The sequence below is a fragment of the Heterocephalus glaber genome, unplaced genomic scaffold, assembly GCF_053883595.1.
Source record: "Heterocephalus glaber isolate CG9 unplaced genomic scaffold, H.glaber_assembly_v1.0 deba00001442, whole genome shotgun sequence".
Lineage (NCBI taxonomy): Eukaryota > Metazoa > Chordata > Mammalia > Rodentia > Bathyergidae > Heterocephalus > Heterocephalus glaber.
The window spans coordinates 28,155,067-28,172,317 of NW_028258296.1; the positions used below are offsets into that span (position 1 = coordinate 28,155,067).

Sequence of the window (17,251 nt, forward strand, 5' to 3'; positions counted from 1 at the left end):
CCCAAACAGAGACTCTACAGGGGCAGGTAATTCACTGGTCCACAAGCGGTCTCCTTTACGTCGAAACCAAAAGACCCCAACGTCCTTGACCAAGCTGTCTTTACAGGATGGACATAAAGCCAAAAAGCCAGCATGTAAATTTGAAGAGGGTCAGGATGTCCTAGCTAGATGGTCAGATGGCTTGTTTTATCTTGGAACTATCAAAAAGGCAAGTTATTTTAATATATTTTTGCTGTTTTTTACACTAAACTTTTTTGGTACATTTTAGGTATACAACACAATTACATTTCTCATTGGGAACTTGTACCTTTACATGATGCATCTTGATTATTACTTTTTCCCCATTCCTAGCCCTCCCTTCACCCCCTCCACCCTATCCTGTTTACAAAGACTTTATTTCCATTTTTTCCATTTCTCATCATTTTTCTTTTCCCTTCTTTCCTTTCCCCTGCCACTCCCACTACCCCTACCCCTTTGGACCTTTTCTTCCTATTTTACATTATCGATTATTCATTCTAATCATTGGTACATTTTAGGTATACAATATAATGACAGTCATCATTGGAAATTTGCACCTTTACATAATCTCTCTTGGTTCTTATTTTTCACCCTTGCCCAGCCCTCCCTTCAACCCCTCCAGTCCTCCCTATTTACAAAGATTTTGTTCCTATTTTTCCATTTTCTCATATTAATTCCATTCCCTTCTATCCTTTCCCCTAGCCCTCCCACTTCCTTCCCCTTTGCCTCTTTTCTTCCTATTTCACATTACCTATTATACATTTTAGTCGTTATTTACACTTTCAGTCTCTCACACCAGAGAAACTATTCGGTATTTATACATGTATGTCCTATTTATTTCACTTAAGAGTATCGCCTCAATGTGCATCCACTTAGCTATAAGTATCTCCAATTTCTCATTTTTGATGGCTGAGTAGTACTCCATTTTATTAAAAAACCACATTTTCTTTATCCAGTCTCCAGTTGATGTTCATTTGGGCTGTTTCCAAGTTTTAGCTATCACAAACTGTGCTGCTGTGAACATGGGTGCACACATATCCTTGTGGTATGATTCTTTTAATTCTTTGGGGAAGATCCCCAGCAGTGGAATAGCGGGGTCAAATGGGACTTCCAGTCCTAGTTGTTTGAGGTATCTCCATACTGATTTCCACAGGGCTTGCCCCATCTACACTCCCACCAGCAGTGGAGCAGGGTTCCTCTTTCCCCACAGCCCTGCCAGCATTTGTTATTGGTTGATTTCATGATAGGAGCCATTCTTTCTGGAGTGAGGTGGAATCTCAGCGTTGTTTTCATTTGCATCTCAAATGACCAGTGATGTTGAACATTTTTTCATGTATTTATTTGCTATTTCTACTTCCTTGTCTGAGAAATGTCTGTTCATTTCAGATGCCCATTTTTGGATTGGGTCTTTAAATTTGGGAGGTCTGATCTTTTTAAGTTCTTTATAGATTCGAGATAGTAGACTTTTGTCTGAGGAAAAGCAGGTGAAGATTTTTTCCCACATTGTGGGTTTTCTCTTCACACTGCTGGTGGTTTCTCTTACTGTGCAGAAGCTTTTTAATAAGAAGAGATCCCACTTGTTGATTGTTTGTGCTAGTTCACAGGCAACTGAGGTTTTGTTCATAAAACCTTTTCCTACACTGATGTCTTCAAGGGTTCTACCTAACCTCTGTTCCAACTGGTTCAGAGTTTCTATTTTAATGTTTAGATCTTTAATCCATTTTGATTTTAGTTTAGTGCATGGTGAGAGATATAGGTCTAGTTTTAATCTTTGGCAAGTTGAAGCCCAATTTTTCCAGCACAATTTATTAAAGAAGCTATCTTTCCTCTAGTGAGGGTGTTTGGCTCCTTTATCAAAGATGAGATGGCTGAGTGTGTTTGACGTTGTTTCTGCATCTTCTAATCTGTTCCACTGGTCCTCAGGTCTGTTTCTTTGCCAGTACCATGCTGTTTTTATCACAGTAGCTTTGTAGTAGAGTTGCAGGTTGAGGATTGTGATACCCCCTGCCATGTCTCTGTTACCTAGAATTGCTTTTGCTATTCTGGGTCTCTTCTTGTTCCAAATGAATTTTTGGATTGTTTTCTCGAGGTCTATGAAGTATGCTGCTGGGATCTCAATTGGAATTGCATTGAATCTATATAGCAGTTTTGGAAGTGTGGCCATTTTCACTATATTAATCTTTCCTACCCATGAGCAGGGGATGCCTGTCCATTTTCTGATATCACCTTCAATCTCTCTTTTCAGAGGGCCATAGTTTTCAGAGGAGAGGTCTTTGATTTCTTTCGTTAGGATGATTCCTAGGTATTTCAGTTTTTTGGATGCTATTGTGAAAGGAATTATTTGCCCTATTTCTCTCTCAGTGAGTCTGTCATTGGTGTAGAGGAAAGCTATTGATTTTTGTGTGTTGACCTTGTAACCAGCTACTTGACTGAATTTGGTTATTAAGTCTAGAAGACTTTTGGTGGAGTTCTTGGGGTCTTCTATATAGAGTATCATGTCATCTGCAAATAATGACAATTTGACTTCTTCATTTCCTATCTTTATTCCTTTTATTTCTTTTTCTTCTCTAATTGCTGTGGCCAATGTTTCCAGAACTATATTGAACAAGAGTAGTGATAGTGGACATCCTTGTCTTGTTCGTGATTTTAGTGTGAAGGATTTCAGTTTTTGACCATTTAGTATGATATTGGTTGTTGGTTTTTCATAGATGGCTTCTATCAGTTTGAGGTAGTGACCATCTATTCAAATTTTTTGTAGGGTTTTTATCATAAATGCATGTTGGATTTTGTCAAATGCTTTTTCTGCATCTATGGAGATAATCATATGGTTTTTGTCCTTGGCTCTATTGATATAGTGTATTACAATGATTGATTTTCATATATTGAACCATCCCTGCATCCCTGGGATGAATCCCACTTGATCAGGGTGTATGATCTTCTTGAAGATCTTCTGCATTCTATTTGTCATTATCTTATTAAGGATTTTTGCATCTGTGTTCATTAGTGAGATTGACCTATAGTTGTCTTTTTCAGTTGGGTCTTTCTCTGCTTTGGGGATCAAGGTGATGCTTGCTTCCAGGAATGAATTTGGGAGTATTGCTTCCCTTTCAATTTTATTGAAGAGTTTCAACAGTAGTGGCAGCAGTTCCTCTCTAAATGTCTTGTAGAATTCAGCAGTGAAGCCATCAGGGCCCAGGCTTTTCTTAGTTGATAAGTTTTTAATTACGTTTTTAATTTCATTGGTTGATATTGGGTTGTTTAGAATTTATAGGTCTTCGTTCAACTTTGGTAATTCATGTGTATCTAGGAATCTGTCCATTTCTTCTGTGTTTTCCATCTTACTGGTGTATAGGTTCTGGAAGTAGGTATTGATGATCCTCTGGATTTCTGCTGGGTCTGTTGTAATTTCAGCCTTTTCATTCCTAATTGCATGGATTTGGGCCTTTTCTTTCCTTTTTCTGATAAGGTTGGCTAAGGGTTTGTCAATTTTGTTGATTCTTTCAAAGAACCAACTCTTGGCTTCATTGATTTTTTTGTATCATTCTCTTAGCCTCCATTGCATTGATTTGTCCTCTGATCTTTATAATTTCCTCCCTTGTATGAGCTTTGGGGTTGTCCTGCTCTTTTTCTAGAAAGTTGAGGTTCAGCATCAGGTTGTTTAATTGGGCTCGTTCTGTTTTCCTAATATGCGTATTCACTGCTGTGAATTTCCCTCATAAGACTGCTTTCACTGTGTCCCACAGATTCCGATATGTTGTATTGTCATTATCATTTAATTGAAGGAACTGTCTGATTTCTTCTTTAATTTCCTCTGTGACTCATTGGTTATTCAGAAGTTTGTTGTTCAATTTCCACGTGTTTATGAAATTTTTCCAGTTTCTTCTGCTAATGGATCTCGAATTTCATCATGCTATGGTCTGATAATATACAGGGGATAACTTCAATTCCTTTGCACTTACTTAACCATGTTCTATGTGTGAGTATGTGGTCTATTTTGGAGAATGACCCATGTGCAGCTGAGAAGAATGTGTATTCTGATTTTGTGGGGTGGAAGACTCTGTAAACATCTGTTAAGTTCAATTGTTCAAGAGTTCGATTGAGTTCTAGTATTTCATTACTTATTTTTAGTCTAGTTGATCTATCTATTTGTGACAGTGGGGTGTTGAGGTCCCCCACTACAATTGTATTAGTGCATATATGACTTTTCAGGTCCGTTAGTATTTGTTTTATATAGCTGGGCATACTAGTGTTTGGTGCATTAGATATTTATGATTGTCATCTCTTCCTCTTGGATTGTTCCCTTTACAAGGATGTAGTGTCCTTCGTCTCTCTTAATCAGTGTTGGTTTGAAATCTACTTGATCTGCCAAGAGGATAGCTACTCCTGCTTTTTTTCAGATTCCCATCTCATGGAGTATTGTTTTCCACCCTTTAACTTTCAATCTATGAGTTTCCTTTTGAATGAAGTGTGTTTCTTGTATGCAGCATATTGTTGGATTTTGCTTCTTGACCCATTCTGCCAGTCTATTTCTTTTGATTGGTGAATTGAGACCATTAACATTGATGGTTATAACTGAAACGTATTGACTTGTCATTGCCATGACTTTTTCTTGTTGTTGGGTTCTCCCCCTTTACATTTAATTTCTTGTCATGCCAGATGGGTTCATTCTGCTTTGCTTCCTGGGGTTGTGATCCTCAATGTCTGTTCCTAAGCTATTGTGTAAAATTCTTTGGAGTGCTGGTTTGGTATTCACGAAGTTCCTAAGGTGCTCTTTGTCATGAAAGTATCTTATTTCTCCATCCATTTTGAAAGATAGTTTTGCAGGGTACATCAATCTGGGTTGGAGGCTGTTTTCTTTTAGGGCTCGGAATATGTCACTCCAAGCTCTTCTTGCCTTGATGGTTTGTGTTGAGACATCTGCTGTGATTCTGATGTGCTTTCCTTTGCATGTGATTTGTTTCTTTTCTCTTAACTGCTTGTAGAACTTTGTTCTTCTGTTGAGTTTCTGGAACCTTTATATGCCTATATGTAGATTTTTTTTTGATCAAGGCTATTTGGAGTCCTGTATGCCTCAGTTATCTGTATGTCAAGTTCTTTTCCCCTACTTGGGAAGTTTTCTGACATTATTTCTGTGAAGAGTTTTTTTATGTCATCTGCACTCTCTCCTGTTTTTTCATTGACTCCAATCAGTCTTACGTTATTCTTCTTTGCATCATCTAGCAGCTGCTGCCTTGATTTCTCATGTTCCCTTATAACTTTGAAGCAATTTTTCTTTTCCTGATCATTAATTACAGTCTTATCTTTTATATTTGAAATTCTGTCCTCACATTGGCTCATTCTGCTGTGTAGACTTTCAATGGAGTTTTTCATGTCCTAGAAATCTCTTTGCATCTGTTTTATGGATTGCATTTGTTTCCTATGTTGGGATTCCATCATGTTCCTCAGCTCCTCTCTAGATTTCTTAATCATGTCTTGCACTAGTAGCACAATCTCTGCTGTTCTCTGAGAAATTATTTCTGATTTCATTTTTTCCAGATCCCCTTTTGTTGCCAGTTCAGTGGGTCCAGGTGGTTGAGTATCAGAGGGTTCCATCTCATTTCCCTTTGGGGTTGCTGTAGGTGATCTGGAAGTCTGGTTTTGAGACTTATTTACGTATTTTCTCATTTTGACAGGGCGGGCAGGGGGGTGCTGTTGGTGCTCCTGTCGATCACCTCCTCTGAGCTGGGAGCTGTGGGACAGGGGCCAAGAGCGGTGGTCAGGATGGTGGCCTAGAAGCCCCTTCCTCTGGGTTGGGAGCAGAGGGGCAGAAGGCTGCCCAAAAGCCCTTTCCTTTGGGCTGGGAGCAGCGGGAGGGATGGTGGTTGGGAAGCCCCTTCCTCTGGGCCGGCAGCGGCGAGATAGACTGCGGCCCAAAAGCCCTTTCCTCTGTGCCGGGAATGGTCGGTGCACTAAACTTTTAATAATGTTTAATTTCAAATTTATAATTTTAAGAGATCACCGTAAATATATTCCTTTGTATTGCAGATAAACATATTGAAACAGAGCTGCTTCATCATATTTGAAGACAGTTCTAAATCCTGGGTTCTCTGGAAGGACATTCAAACAGGCAGGTGCTACTATCTATTGAACATGATTTATGGTGAAATTTGATTTTCTTCAACTTGGCATTTCCTGATACTGTCTTTTGAATCTGTTATATTGTAGTAACTCAGTGTCACATTTGAGGAACAGTTGGAAAAAATTACACTGCATGCAAAATTATTCCTTTGTTTTTATTTTATAAACATGGGTCTGTCTTTTGTAAGAATGAAACATGCTGTATTGTTTTCTGTTCATTTTCATTCACTGTGTGTTCCTTTGAGCTTTTGTAAAATTGTCCGTAAAACAGGTTTAATACAGATCCGTTGTTTTGTCCCTCCCTCTCTCCTCTTTTTTTTTTCTATTTTTTTATTCTTTTCTATTTTTGGAAACAAAGGGAAAATAATGGCATAGCTATTTTATAATATTCTGTAAAGATTTACTTTTTCATCATTTTCAAGACTTGCTTCCCCAGGAATGGAACGGAGGTGTACAAGAGAACCCTTTGGCAGTATAATTCTCTCTCTCTTTCTCTCTCTCTCTCCCTCCCTCTCTCCCTCTCTCCCTCTCTCCCTCTCTCCCTCTCTCCCTCTCTCCCTCTCTCCCTGTCAGCCACAAATATCACACAACACATAGCTCCAAACATCTCAGTTCCCCAAGAGAGGAGCAAAACAGGAGAATATCTCTTTATCCAGATCTAAGTACCTTTTTTTTTTTTTTTTGCTTAAATTCTTTTATTGGTCCATTTTAGGTATATAATACGTTTACATTTATCATTGGGTGCTTTCTTCTCTCTTTTAAATGTGGTAGAAACTGTCCTATCCAACAAGTACCGCATCTAGTATATCAGACTAGTCATTATAGATAGATATGTGTTAATAAAATAATTTTATCTAGTGAGATACTTTCAGATTCACATAAATAAGGAAAAATACAACTATAATAGTAGTCAGAAAACATGGCAACATCATAACAAGGAGATACATATCATGTTAAGACTGTTAACATAAATTTAAAAGAATTTGTAACACCTAATGCTATTCTTGTTTTTGTGAAATGATATCAGGACTCCTATATTGCTGGTAGTACTGTAAATTTGTTTGGGTTATTACTTTCGTAGTTGTATTAAGTGCCTAAAAATGTTAATAGACCCACTTCTAGTAGTTTATTTATGAGAAATAATTTAAAATAAAGAAGCTACATGAGAAATTTTTCTACTGTAGCTTTATCTTAAACAGAAAAATTGGTATTTCTAAGATAAAAGGGGCCAAGATTTACACTCAGATGGGTTTTGTAGTAAGGGAAACCAGAAGGTCCAGTAAGCTATATAAGAAGGTTCTTGTAAACTTCATAGTTAAAACATGTACTTGGACTTCACAAGTAAATATAATTCTCAGGTTCCTCAGAATTGTTTCTTGATGTAAATACATATTGTTTATGGTATCAGTATCTCCTTTTTTGAAGAACTGTCTTTGCCCTTACTGGTCTAAATGGTTTAGGGGGAGACACCTATCCCAGGATGGGAAATTATTCCCTTGCCATAGAATTATAGATTTAGACTTACAGGTCCCAGGTTGAATCTAGTTATTCTTACTGAGCCATAAATCTAGAAACCAAGAGAGACCCTATCCTAACAAGTATACCAGGAACCAAATATAGTGGAAGAGAGATAGTAAGAGACTGAAACAACCAAAAATACAAAGAGCAAATAAAAAACAGTAACCTTTGTACCCCAAAATAGAGGTGTAATGAAGTAAATTTGGTTCTTTCCACTAGATGGAATATTATGCAGCTATTAGAAGTTGTAATTTTGAAAACTGTGAAATGCTTTTGATAGAAGAAATATTACATAGTATTGATGAAAGGAAACATCTCGTGGTGGAGAGAACATGGATTCTGGCACATCTGGGTTTGAATTTTAACCTTGATTATTTTCTAATTGAGGGTCCTTTGACTAGTTACTTTGTCTGTCTGGGCCTCAGTTCTTCTCTTTGGATGTTATTTATCTAATACTTTATAGAATTAAGCAGAATATGTCAGGAACCTAACATAATGCTTGGCCCAGGGCACAAAATTGTACATATTTATTTGGATGTAAATAAAGTATGTTATTGTTTGGACTTACTGAAATAGGCAAGAAGAGAATATTGAAAATAAAAGTTAGTGTGATAAAATCCTAGTTTTAAATTGTTTTATGTTTTTAGAATAAAAATTGTTTAAAGAAGAAATGATTTCCCTTTTGGTTTAAAAATGCAATTAATGGGGCCAGGGATTTAGCTCAGTGGTTCCGCCACCTGTCTCACAAGTGCAAGGTTCCAAGTTCAATCCCCAGTACCCCCTCCCCCTCAAAATGCAATTAATAAATAGAACCCTCAATTTTTGTTGCAGTGTAATTCTTTTAGGGTACTTTATTGTACATTGTAATTCTAGATTTCAGAGATGGAATAATAGATGACCAGCCTCTTTTATAAATTAGTAAATACTCTGCAGCTAGAGAGATCAGGGATCATTAACATATCTTTCTTGCCCTTTTCCTTTTGTCTCATGATATTAGACATGCAGGATGAATGAATGCATGCACATGTGTAGCTGTATATTCTGGAGGGTAGCTCTAGTATTCATAAAACCATCTTTATTCCCCAGCCTAACTCGTGAGCCCATGAGAAATAAGAGATGCTGCCTGAGTACAATTTAAATTATGCCTGATGCCAAAAAGCACATTAAATTACGAGTTTAAGACAATCAGGTATCTTTAAGTTAAAGGTGCGAAGAACAGAAAGAGTAGAGAGAGCATTTTGTATACAGTACTTTGCCTTTTGATTCATTATAATCTAGTTAACAGTCACTTTGTAGGCTACCCACTGAGTCATAAAAGTAGTCTTGTTTTATGGAATTCTTTATGACTCTTTCAATGTTTTTAAAAAATATTTCAGGAGCCACTGGAAGTGGGGAAATGGTCTGTACAATATGTCAAGAAGAGTATTCAGAAGCTCCTAATGAAATGGTTATATGTGATAAGTGTGGCCAAGGTAAAAACTGACTTTTTAAAAAAATCTTGTGGAAAAGATTTGTTATATATTGAATGACGCTGTTGAAGATTAATGATTAAAAATAATTTACATTGGTAATTTGAAACTTTTATCATAAATTTTTTCATCAATTGTAAATATTTTAATGAAGGTAACTTAATACTAAAATGCCTTCTTGAAATTGTGTTTTGCAGTATTTATTAATAAAATAGAATTTGCTTTATGCTCTTTTTGATATTAAGGGTATCATCAATTGTGTCATACACCTCACATTGATTCCAGTGTGATTGATTCAGATGAAAAATGGCTCTGTCGACAGTGTGTTTTTGCAACAACAACAAAGGTATCTTTTAAGTGTTTTAGGCTAAATTAGCCCTAAGTGGAATTTGAAAGGCTCTATCAATTTAATGATTGTACACATTGAAAGTTTATTTGAATGAAGTAAGCCTTCTGTGGTGGTTAGAAAGAATTTCTATTTACTCTTTGAATAATGATACTTAAGTGACTTATTGTTACACTTATGATAGTGGCATGGGGATTGGAGCAATAATATGGAAGAAGACAAAATAGTGATTATTAGGCAATTTCTTATATGATAGAAATTTACAGTGGAGAATTTTTCAGAAGTGTCAGGCATTTTTAAGTTGTAGAATTGTATTTAAAATTTTATCAATAACCTTTAAAATAATTTTTCCCTCTAATACTTAGAGGGGTGGTGCACTTAAGAAAGGACCAAATGCCAAAGCATTGCAAGTCATGAAGCAGACATTACCCTATAGCGTGGCAGACCTTGAATGGGATGCAGGTCATAAAACCAATGTCCAGCAGTGTTACTGCTATTGTGGAGGCCCTGGAGAGTAAGTAAATACAATTTTTTAATGCCATTTAAGTAATTTTTGCTTTTCCTACTGATTGTGTTGTAGGAGTGATACATAAAAGTTACAGATACATAAAAATGCATTAGTAAAGAATAGGGTAGAAAATAGCTTTCACACATAGAAAAATATTTAGGTTTTGCTCATATCCATATGTTGAGAAAATTTTTAAGATTGGTTATTCTAGAAAATTAAAATGAATTGTAAGTATTTGTGTACCTTATAAAATAAATTGTATAAATGGGAAACATTTACTAAAGATGCTTCATTGCATGTCATTTTTAATGTGATTGACTATTTAGAAATTGGTACATTTAATAATACTATTTGAATGAAAGAGTAATAGACAGATTTTGGTTAAACTACAGAATCAAGGTAGGATTATTTTCATCGATTGCTTAGAGAGTAAACTGCTCTCCCCTACGTATTCCATTTCTTGTGAACCTATACAGATTGTTTTCAGAAGAAACTATTAAATAGCTTTTCTAAGATTTTAACTGAAACAACACCCCATCCAGATACTAGACATCTGTAATGGGAATCATATCTCTAAATGAGACTTGATAACCACAAAACACATAGCCAAGGTATTTAAACTTTAATCAGGATATCTGAAATGTGTTGTGTACAGGTGCAAGTGTTTGAGTGTGTGCGTGTTGCATGTGTTTTATTTTTTCATTAATCCCAGATGCTTTAATATTCACCAAACAGTTGTCATTATTACTTAGTAAAAGTATAAAAAGAAACAATTTAAGTTGATCATTCTGGTAAATTGTATATGCATAATTAAGGGTCTGTCATTTTATTCACCTTTGTTATTAAATGTTTGCTAAATCAACAAGCCAAAATTCTTATTAAGAGTATGTAGAAATTTAATTCTAACTCTGATCACTAGCAGCACAGTAAAGATAAAATTAAATGTTCATATTCTGAAAGCTGCCTAAGGCTATGTGGTATTTGGAGCAACCAGTTTTACCTCTCCTAGGGTGTAGAAAATTGACTTGAAAGAAATCTCAGGCATAGAGCAGGGTATGGTGGTGGATACCCTAGCCCCAGCTACCCAGTAGGCTGAGATACAGGAAGATAGTTTTAGCCCAGGAGCTCAATGCCAGCCTGGGAAACACAGTGAGACACCATCTCAAAAGGCGTGTGGAGAAGAGAGCTGGGCGTGGGGAGTAACTCAGTGGTGGAGTATGTACTTAGCATATACAGAGTCCTTAATTTGATCTCTAGCACTACCAAGGGGAAAAAGTAAATTGCAGTCTTATGCTCTGAGAGAGAGCCTTTACTACTGTAGGAGCCAGCAGTTGTTGACTAGAAATAGATGTATATTTCAAGAGATTATAAATCCCCATGAATAAAAGAGGACATATGAAATGGCCAATATTAGAAACCTTTTTGGGAAAGAAAAAAAAATTAACACTAAGTATAGTAGAAATGTAATAACTTTAATCACAACTGTATTCTGGATAATGGCACTTTGTTGTTTAAAAAACCTTTTTGAATCATCAAGAGTAGTTTAATCTTAATTTTTTCCTTATAGCTGGTATTTAAAGATGCTACAGTGCTGCAAATGTAAGCAGTGGTTTCATGAAGCTTGTGTGCAATGCCTTCAGAAGCCAATGCTATTTGGAGATAGGTAAGAAAGCATTTGAACTTATTTTTGTGGCTTTTAAATTGTGCTTATTTTGCAGTTTCAGATTTCTCAAAATAGTTTTGGCAGTAATTTGTAAAGAGGTTATTTTAGATGGAAAATATTGAATGATATATTTAAAATACACATAATTTTTGTGCTTTTTGTATTATTCAGAAGGATCCCCTCCTTGCTCCCCAGAAGCTGTTCAGTACTGTCAGTGATTACAGTTAATTACTTCTGTTGCTCCACAGCAGACTAGACTATTCTCGTTGGCACCTCCTTCTAAAGAATTTCAAAAGGATTATATAGGGAGTGACCAACAAATACAGTGAATGCTGTTTTTAAAAAACAATTACAATTACTACAGGAAACAACCCATTGCTATTATTTCCTCTCAGAATACCCCCTCTCAATTTGAACACACTTATTCCATCTTTCTTGCCACTTTCTGAAGCAGTTCTAGAAGTTCTCTAGAAATGTATTTACAAGGTGTGATAAAGCATATGGTGAATGCTGCTGCCAATACCATACAGTGGAAGGGCAGGCTTGGAAAAACATTACAGTGTATCTTCATTTACTTTATTCACTGGATATGGCACTTCAGCAAAGTCAAAATGTCCATGAAAAGCAAACAGTTTGTATTGATTTAGGGCGTGGAGGTAGCCATGAGATTGCTACTAATGACACTAGTTACTTCCTTGTTGCTGGGACAAAATACTGGACACCCACAAGTTAAAAGAGGAAAGGTTTATTTTAACTCAGTTTGTAGAGGTTCCAGTCTATAGTTGGCTGACTGCAAGGCAGGGCATGGCAGAGGAGAAACAGTTCATGGCATGGCAGGCAGGAAGCAGCAGGTCTTTCTTCTGCTTTCCTTTTTTTTTTTTTGGTACCAGGGATCAAACTTGGAAACTTGTGCTTGCGAGGCAGGCAGCGGAACCACTGAGCTAAATCCCTGGCCTACTTTCCTTTTTTATTCCTTCCAGGCTACAAGCCTATTGGACGATTCCACTTACACCCAGGGTAGGCTTTCCCTCTTCAGTAAGTCCATCACTCACACCCAGAACTATGCTAAACCAAACAGTGGACTGATCTTGTATCACTTAACCTAAAATCCAGTCACTCCCAAAAGCCCCACCATGGGGACATCAGGCTTTAGGGGGACATCTAGATGTAAGCCATAACACTCACAGAAAAAGACTTTCAGAGTGGTTTCATAAAGTGACAAGAATGGTGGGATAAGTGTGTTTGAAGCAAGGGAAAGTATTTTGAGGGAGACTAATGGCTGTGTTTCTTATTGTAATAAATTTTAAAAATTTAAGCGCTAATTTTAGATTATACTTTTGACAGTGAATTAGAAAAGGCCACAAGACCTTTTTATAGAACTTAGACATAAAGAATTTCTAGCCAAGTGTGGGTGGTACATGCTACTCAGGAGTTTTAGGCAGGAAGATCACAGGTTCGAGTCCAACCTGAGCCAGGGATTTAGCTCAGTGGCGCCACACCTCCCTCGCAAGTGCAAAGTCCTGAGTTCAATCCCCAGTACCGGAAAAAAATAAAAATAAAAAGGGCTGGGAATATAGCTTAGTGGTAGAGGGCTTGTATGTCACACACAAGACCTTGGATTTAATCCCTAATACTGGGGAAAAAATTCTAAAATCAGATATGTTCTCTATTAGGATTATTAGCAGTGAGGTCTAGAAAAAAAAAAGAGCATACATTTGGCCTTAAAAAACCTGGGTTTAAATCTTAAGTATTACTATCTTTTTAAGAGGGTTACCTTTTTACTTTTGGACTTATCTTACCAGGTTATTTTGAGTGTTGAATGAAACAATATATGAGGCAAGAATCACAATTTTTGCACACAAAAAACATTAGTAAACTATGGGTACATAGGAACTGCAAAGCTCTTTAATGGTTAAATATTGTCCTTTCCCCCCTAGATGTGAGCTATTTCATTATTTTTTGTTGTTGGAAAAGAAATTCCTTACAGTGCATACAGTGTCATAACTAAAATTACATGTTACTTTGAATATCAGTCCTTACATCAACTGTAGAATCTTCATTTGCTGACTATTCCCTGTAATTGTTAAATAATTTATGTATGTGCTTGATTACCCAATGTAAAACTTTTCATTTTTTCCTCAGATTTTATACATTTATTTGCTCTGTCTGCAGTTCTGGACCAGAATACCTCAAACGTCTACCATTACAGTGGTAAGCATGGAAATTTCTTTTAAGGGAAAAAATAGCCATATTCTTAAACCTATGAGGTGAAAGTTCTATACAGATACTGACTTAGCTTAAGTAAAACTTGATTGTTCTTTAAGCCTAGTTTTATTTCTATTATTTATCCTCAAGCCTATGTCACCTTCAGTGATCATCCACTCTTACTGTTAAATTTGTAAGCTATTCATTATTGAAGGGGGTAAATGTAGTTTCCAGACATCTTTTAGATCTTAAATTCTTGTTTGTATTTCTAGTTCTTTTGTGCCTTCAGAATGTCATCCAATAAAAAGGACATAAATTAAATACGACAGTTTCAGTGTAGTTAATTCTTATATGTGGGAATTGTGATGCCTTAACTAATAATAGTGGAGACTTAAAAAGTATAGCATTTATGAAATTTTGTTTTATTTTACATATTTTAGGATCGGATAAGTTTTAATTCATGAATCAGATAAAGCTTGGTAAAGTGTGGTTTTTTCTGTGGTGTATATGTAGTTATAAAAACACAACAATCCTAAGTTTAAGTTATTTTCTCTTAAAGTGCCAAATCCTCTTGAATGCATTTTAAATTTACAGTTACTGTCCAGATTAAGTAAATGTTTAATGTTTTCCAGTTTTTCTATATGTAATGTTATGTTATATTGTAAATACGACTTAGGATGTTGACCCTCTAGCCATCTTAACATTTCACTTTGGACTTTTAGTTGTTGGTTTTATAAAGAAAGTGTATGATTTCTTAAGAATAGCCAAACACATTGTTTTCATGTATTTTGATTATTTTTGAATTTCAGGGTAGATATAGCACACCTTTGCCTTTACAACCTAAGTGTTATTCACAAGAAGAAATATTTTGATTCTGAACTTGAGCTTATGACATATATTAATGAAAACTGGGATAGATTGCACCCTGGAGAGGTAGGTATTTAGAGCTAACCTCATTAGCTACTCAATAGCTTTTTAATTTTGTTTTTACAAAACAACAACTACAGGTGTGAGTTACACAACTAAAATACAATTTTATTTGTAGTTCTGGAAAGGAATAACTTTTATAATTACCTCAGGACCAGCTCTCTCATCCTCTTGTACTTTTTGCCTGTTAACTCTGAAAAAATGTAGATGAAGGAAGTAAAATACTACATTCTTCCATATTCTGAAGTGAGAATCACTGGAGTTAAAAGATAGAGTGGGAGAAATCCTTTGTATCGAATGTCTTACTTGTGATTTGACCTTCTTTTCTTCTAAGTTTTCTGTAAACTTAGAGCTCTAACCAACATTCTTTCCCTGTTTATTGATACTCCCTTACAATCTCTGACTCCCGGGAATGGTGGGATCCAATTAACAGATTAGAATAATGAGTTATAGAGTGAAGTTAGCTGGGTTAGAGATTACCCTTTTATTCTAACATCTCATTTTGCTTATTTGTGAAGTATAACCACTTATGCTTGTTTTTCAAAGGATCTTTTTAAATAAAAGAAATACAAAAAATAATACATAGTCATTGAATTTTTTTTTTTTTTTTTTGTATCAGGATTGAACTCGGGACTTTGTGCTTGCGAGGCAGGCAGCGGAACCACTGAGCTAAATCCCTGGCCCAAAAGATTTTGAAACTAAGCACAAAGAGGAAAGAAACTCAGCATAGACCTTATTTTTAGCATTTATTTAGAATTATTAAAATGTAGATGATTCTCTTAAGTGAAAATTTTAAAATGTGTTTGGTACCTTATTATATGTTTGCATTTTAGTTATGCATTACTTTTTGAGGAAAAGAGTGTGCAAACTGATTTGACATTTCAGAAAAATTTCTGCATTTGTAGCTTTAGATAGGTCTTAATGAAATTTATATTAAGTAGGAAATCAAGGGTTGGGGATGTAGTTTAGTGGTAGTCCATTTGCCTACATATGCAAGGTCTTGGATTCAATCTCCAGCACCACAAAAACCAACCATCCAACCAAATAAATAGTGTATCGAGGGTATTGGGGATTTTTGAATTGTAATTATGGGCATCAGTGAGGCTATAATGCACATTTAGTTGGTAGATGAGTTGCAAAAAATAAAAACTCAAGATGGAGTACTCAAGTATTAAAGTCTAGGATATTTTGAAATTTAATTGACACAAGATTTTCTGAGTATTAGATACTGAACTATAATACTAATTCTTGTTCTGTTTTTATAAAATATTTCTTTTAAGTGAAGTTTGAAAGAAAGTAGGTAACTTAAGAATGATACATTTTAAGGCCGGGGATTTAGCTCAGTGGTTCCAACGCCTGCCTTGCAAGTGCAAGGTCCTGATTTCAATCCCCAGTACCAAAAAAAAAAAGAATGATGCATTTTAGTAAGAAAAAATATAATAAGGTTCTAGTATTAGCTGTAGTGTTATGGTCATCTTAATAGTTAATGCTCTAAAGCAATTGTTTTAAAATCAATAGCTGGATTCTTCCAATACTTCAGATACATCTGATACCTGTTAGTACATTTTATTTCATATCATGAAATTCTGCAATAGTTACTTGATGTAGATAGTGCGTACACATATTAAAAACTCAAATTGTATTTATTTTAAATGCTATTTAAAATTTAAGCATTAATGTTTAATTTTTAAGTAAAAATGTGAGAAAGCAAAATTTATAATTAATCTGTTTTTAAAATCTTTATGAATGTCAAGTATCTCTTTTACTGAATTTCTGATACATCATAGTAGAAAAAATTTACTTCAGCAAATACATATTTTCATTATTTGTCACTTACAAGATGATGTCTTAAGAGGGCTGGGGATTTAGCTCAGTGGTCCCACCACCTGCCTTGCAAGTGCAAAGTCCTGAGTTGGATCCCCGGTACCCAAAAAAAAAAAAGATTATGTCAGAAATAAGAAAAAGTGGGGCTTGGATTCAGATTAGTTGTAGAGCACTTGCCTAGCATGCATGGGACCTTAGGTTCCATCCCTAGCAGTGAAAAAGTAAAGCAAACAAACAAAAAAAGAAAAATTAGAAAAAGTAAATTTTACTTTGTAGAAGTGTTCACATTTAATGATTTGTAGTCAGTTCTCATTTCTCTTTCTCTGCATTAAAATAAAAGAATTCAGGTTTGTTAGATTAGTTATCTGCTCTGCAGACTAGATACTGACAGATTGAGTTTGGGTTTTTAGTTCTGATACTAATCTTTTACATCTTTATATGGTAATTATACCTAGATCTTAGGATAGGACTTTAATAATAAAGATACAAAATTTATGCCAGTCTGTAGTGTGTATTTAGTGTTTTTCATTTAGTTTACTTTTCAATGTGAAACAAAAACAATAAAAATAATGGATAATCCCAGATGGCTTGAATAGTAAATTTTTGGTTAAGAAGAATTAAATTGCAAATTGAACTTTGTTTCTAAACACAGGTTA

At 35.4% G+C, this 17,251-nt stretch overlaps 1 protein-coding gene across 6 annotated transcripts in view; it reads left to right on the top strand.

Moving 5' to 3' along the window:
• Mtf2 (metal response element binding transcription factor 2) overlaps positions 1-17,251 on the top strand; it is a 60,778-nt gene that overhangs the window by 27,594 nt on the left and 15,933 nt on the right. For 3 of the 6 annotated variants that reach the window (XM_004841252.4, XM_087213139.1, XM_004841253.4), the window contains exons 2-9: positions 10-208; positions 6,043-6,124; positions 9,030-9,125; positions 9,368-9,468; positions 9,834-9,982; positions 11,544-11,639; positions 13,782-13,850; positions 14,654-14,777. In XM_004841252.4, the coding sequence (XP_004841309.1) occupies positions 10-208; positions 6,043-6,124; positions 9,030-9,125; positions 9,368-9,468; positions 9,834-9,982; positions 11,544-11,639; positions 13,782-13,850; positions 14,654-14,777 (916 nt within the window). Of the gene's footprint in view, positions 1-9; positions 209-6,042; positions 6,129-7,872; positions 8,006-9,029; positions 9,126-9,367; positions 9,469-9,833; positions 9,983-11,543; positions 11,640-13,781; positions 13,851-14,653; positions 14,778-17,251 lie in introns of all 6 variants that reach the window. The other 3 variants (XM_004841254.4, XM_087213138.1, XM_087213140.1) reach the window with 2 other exon arrangements.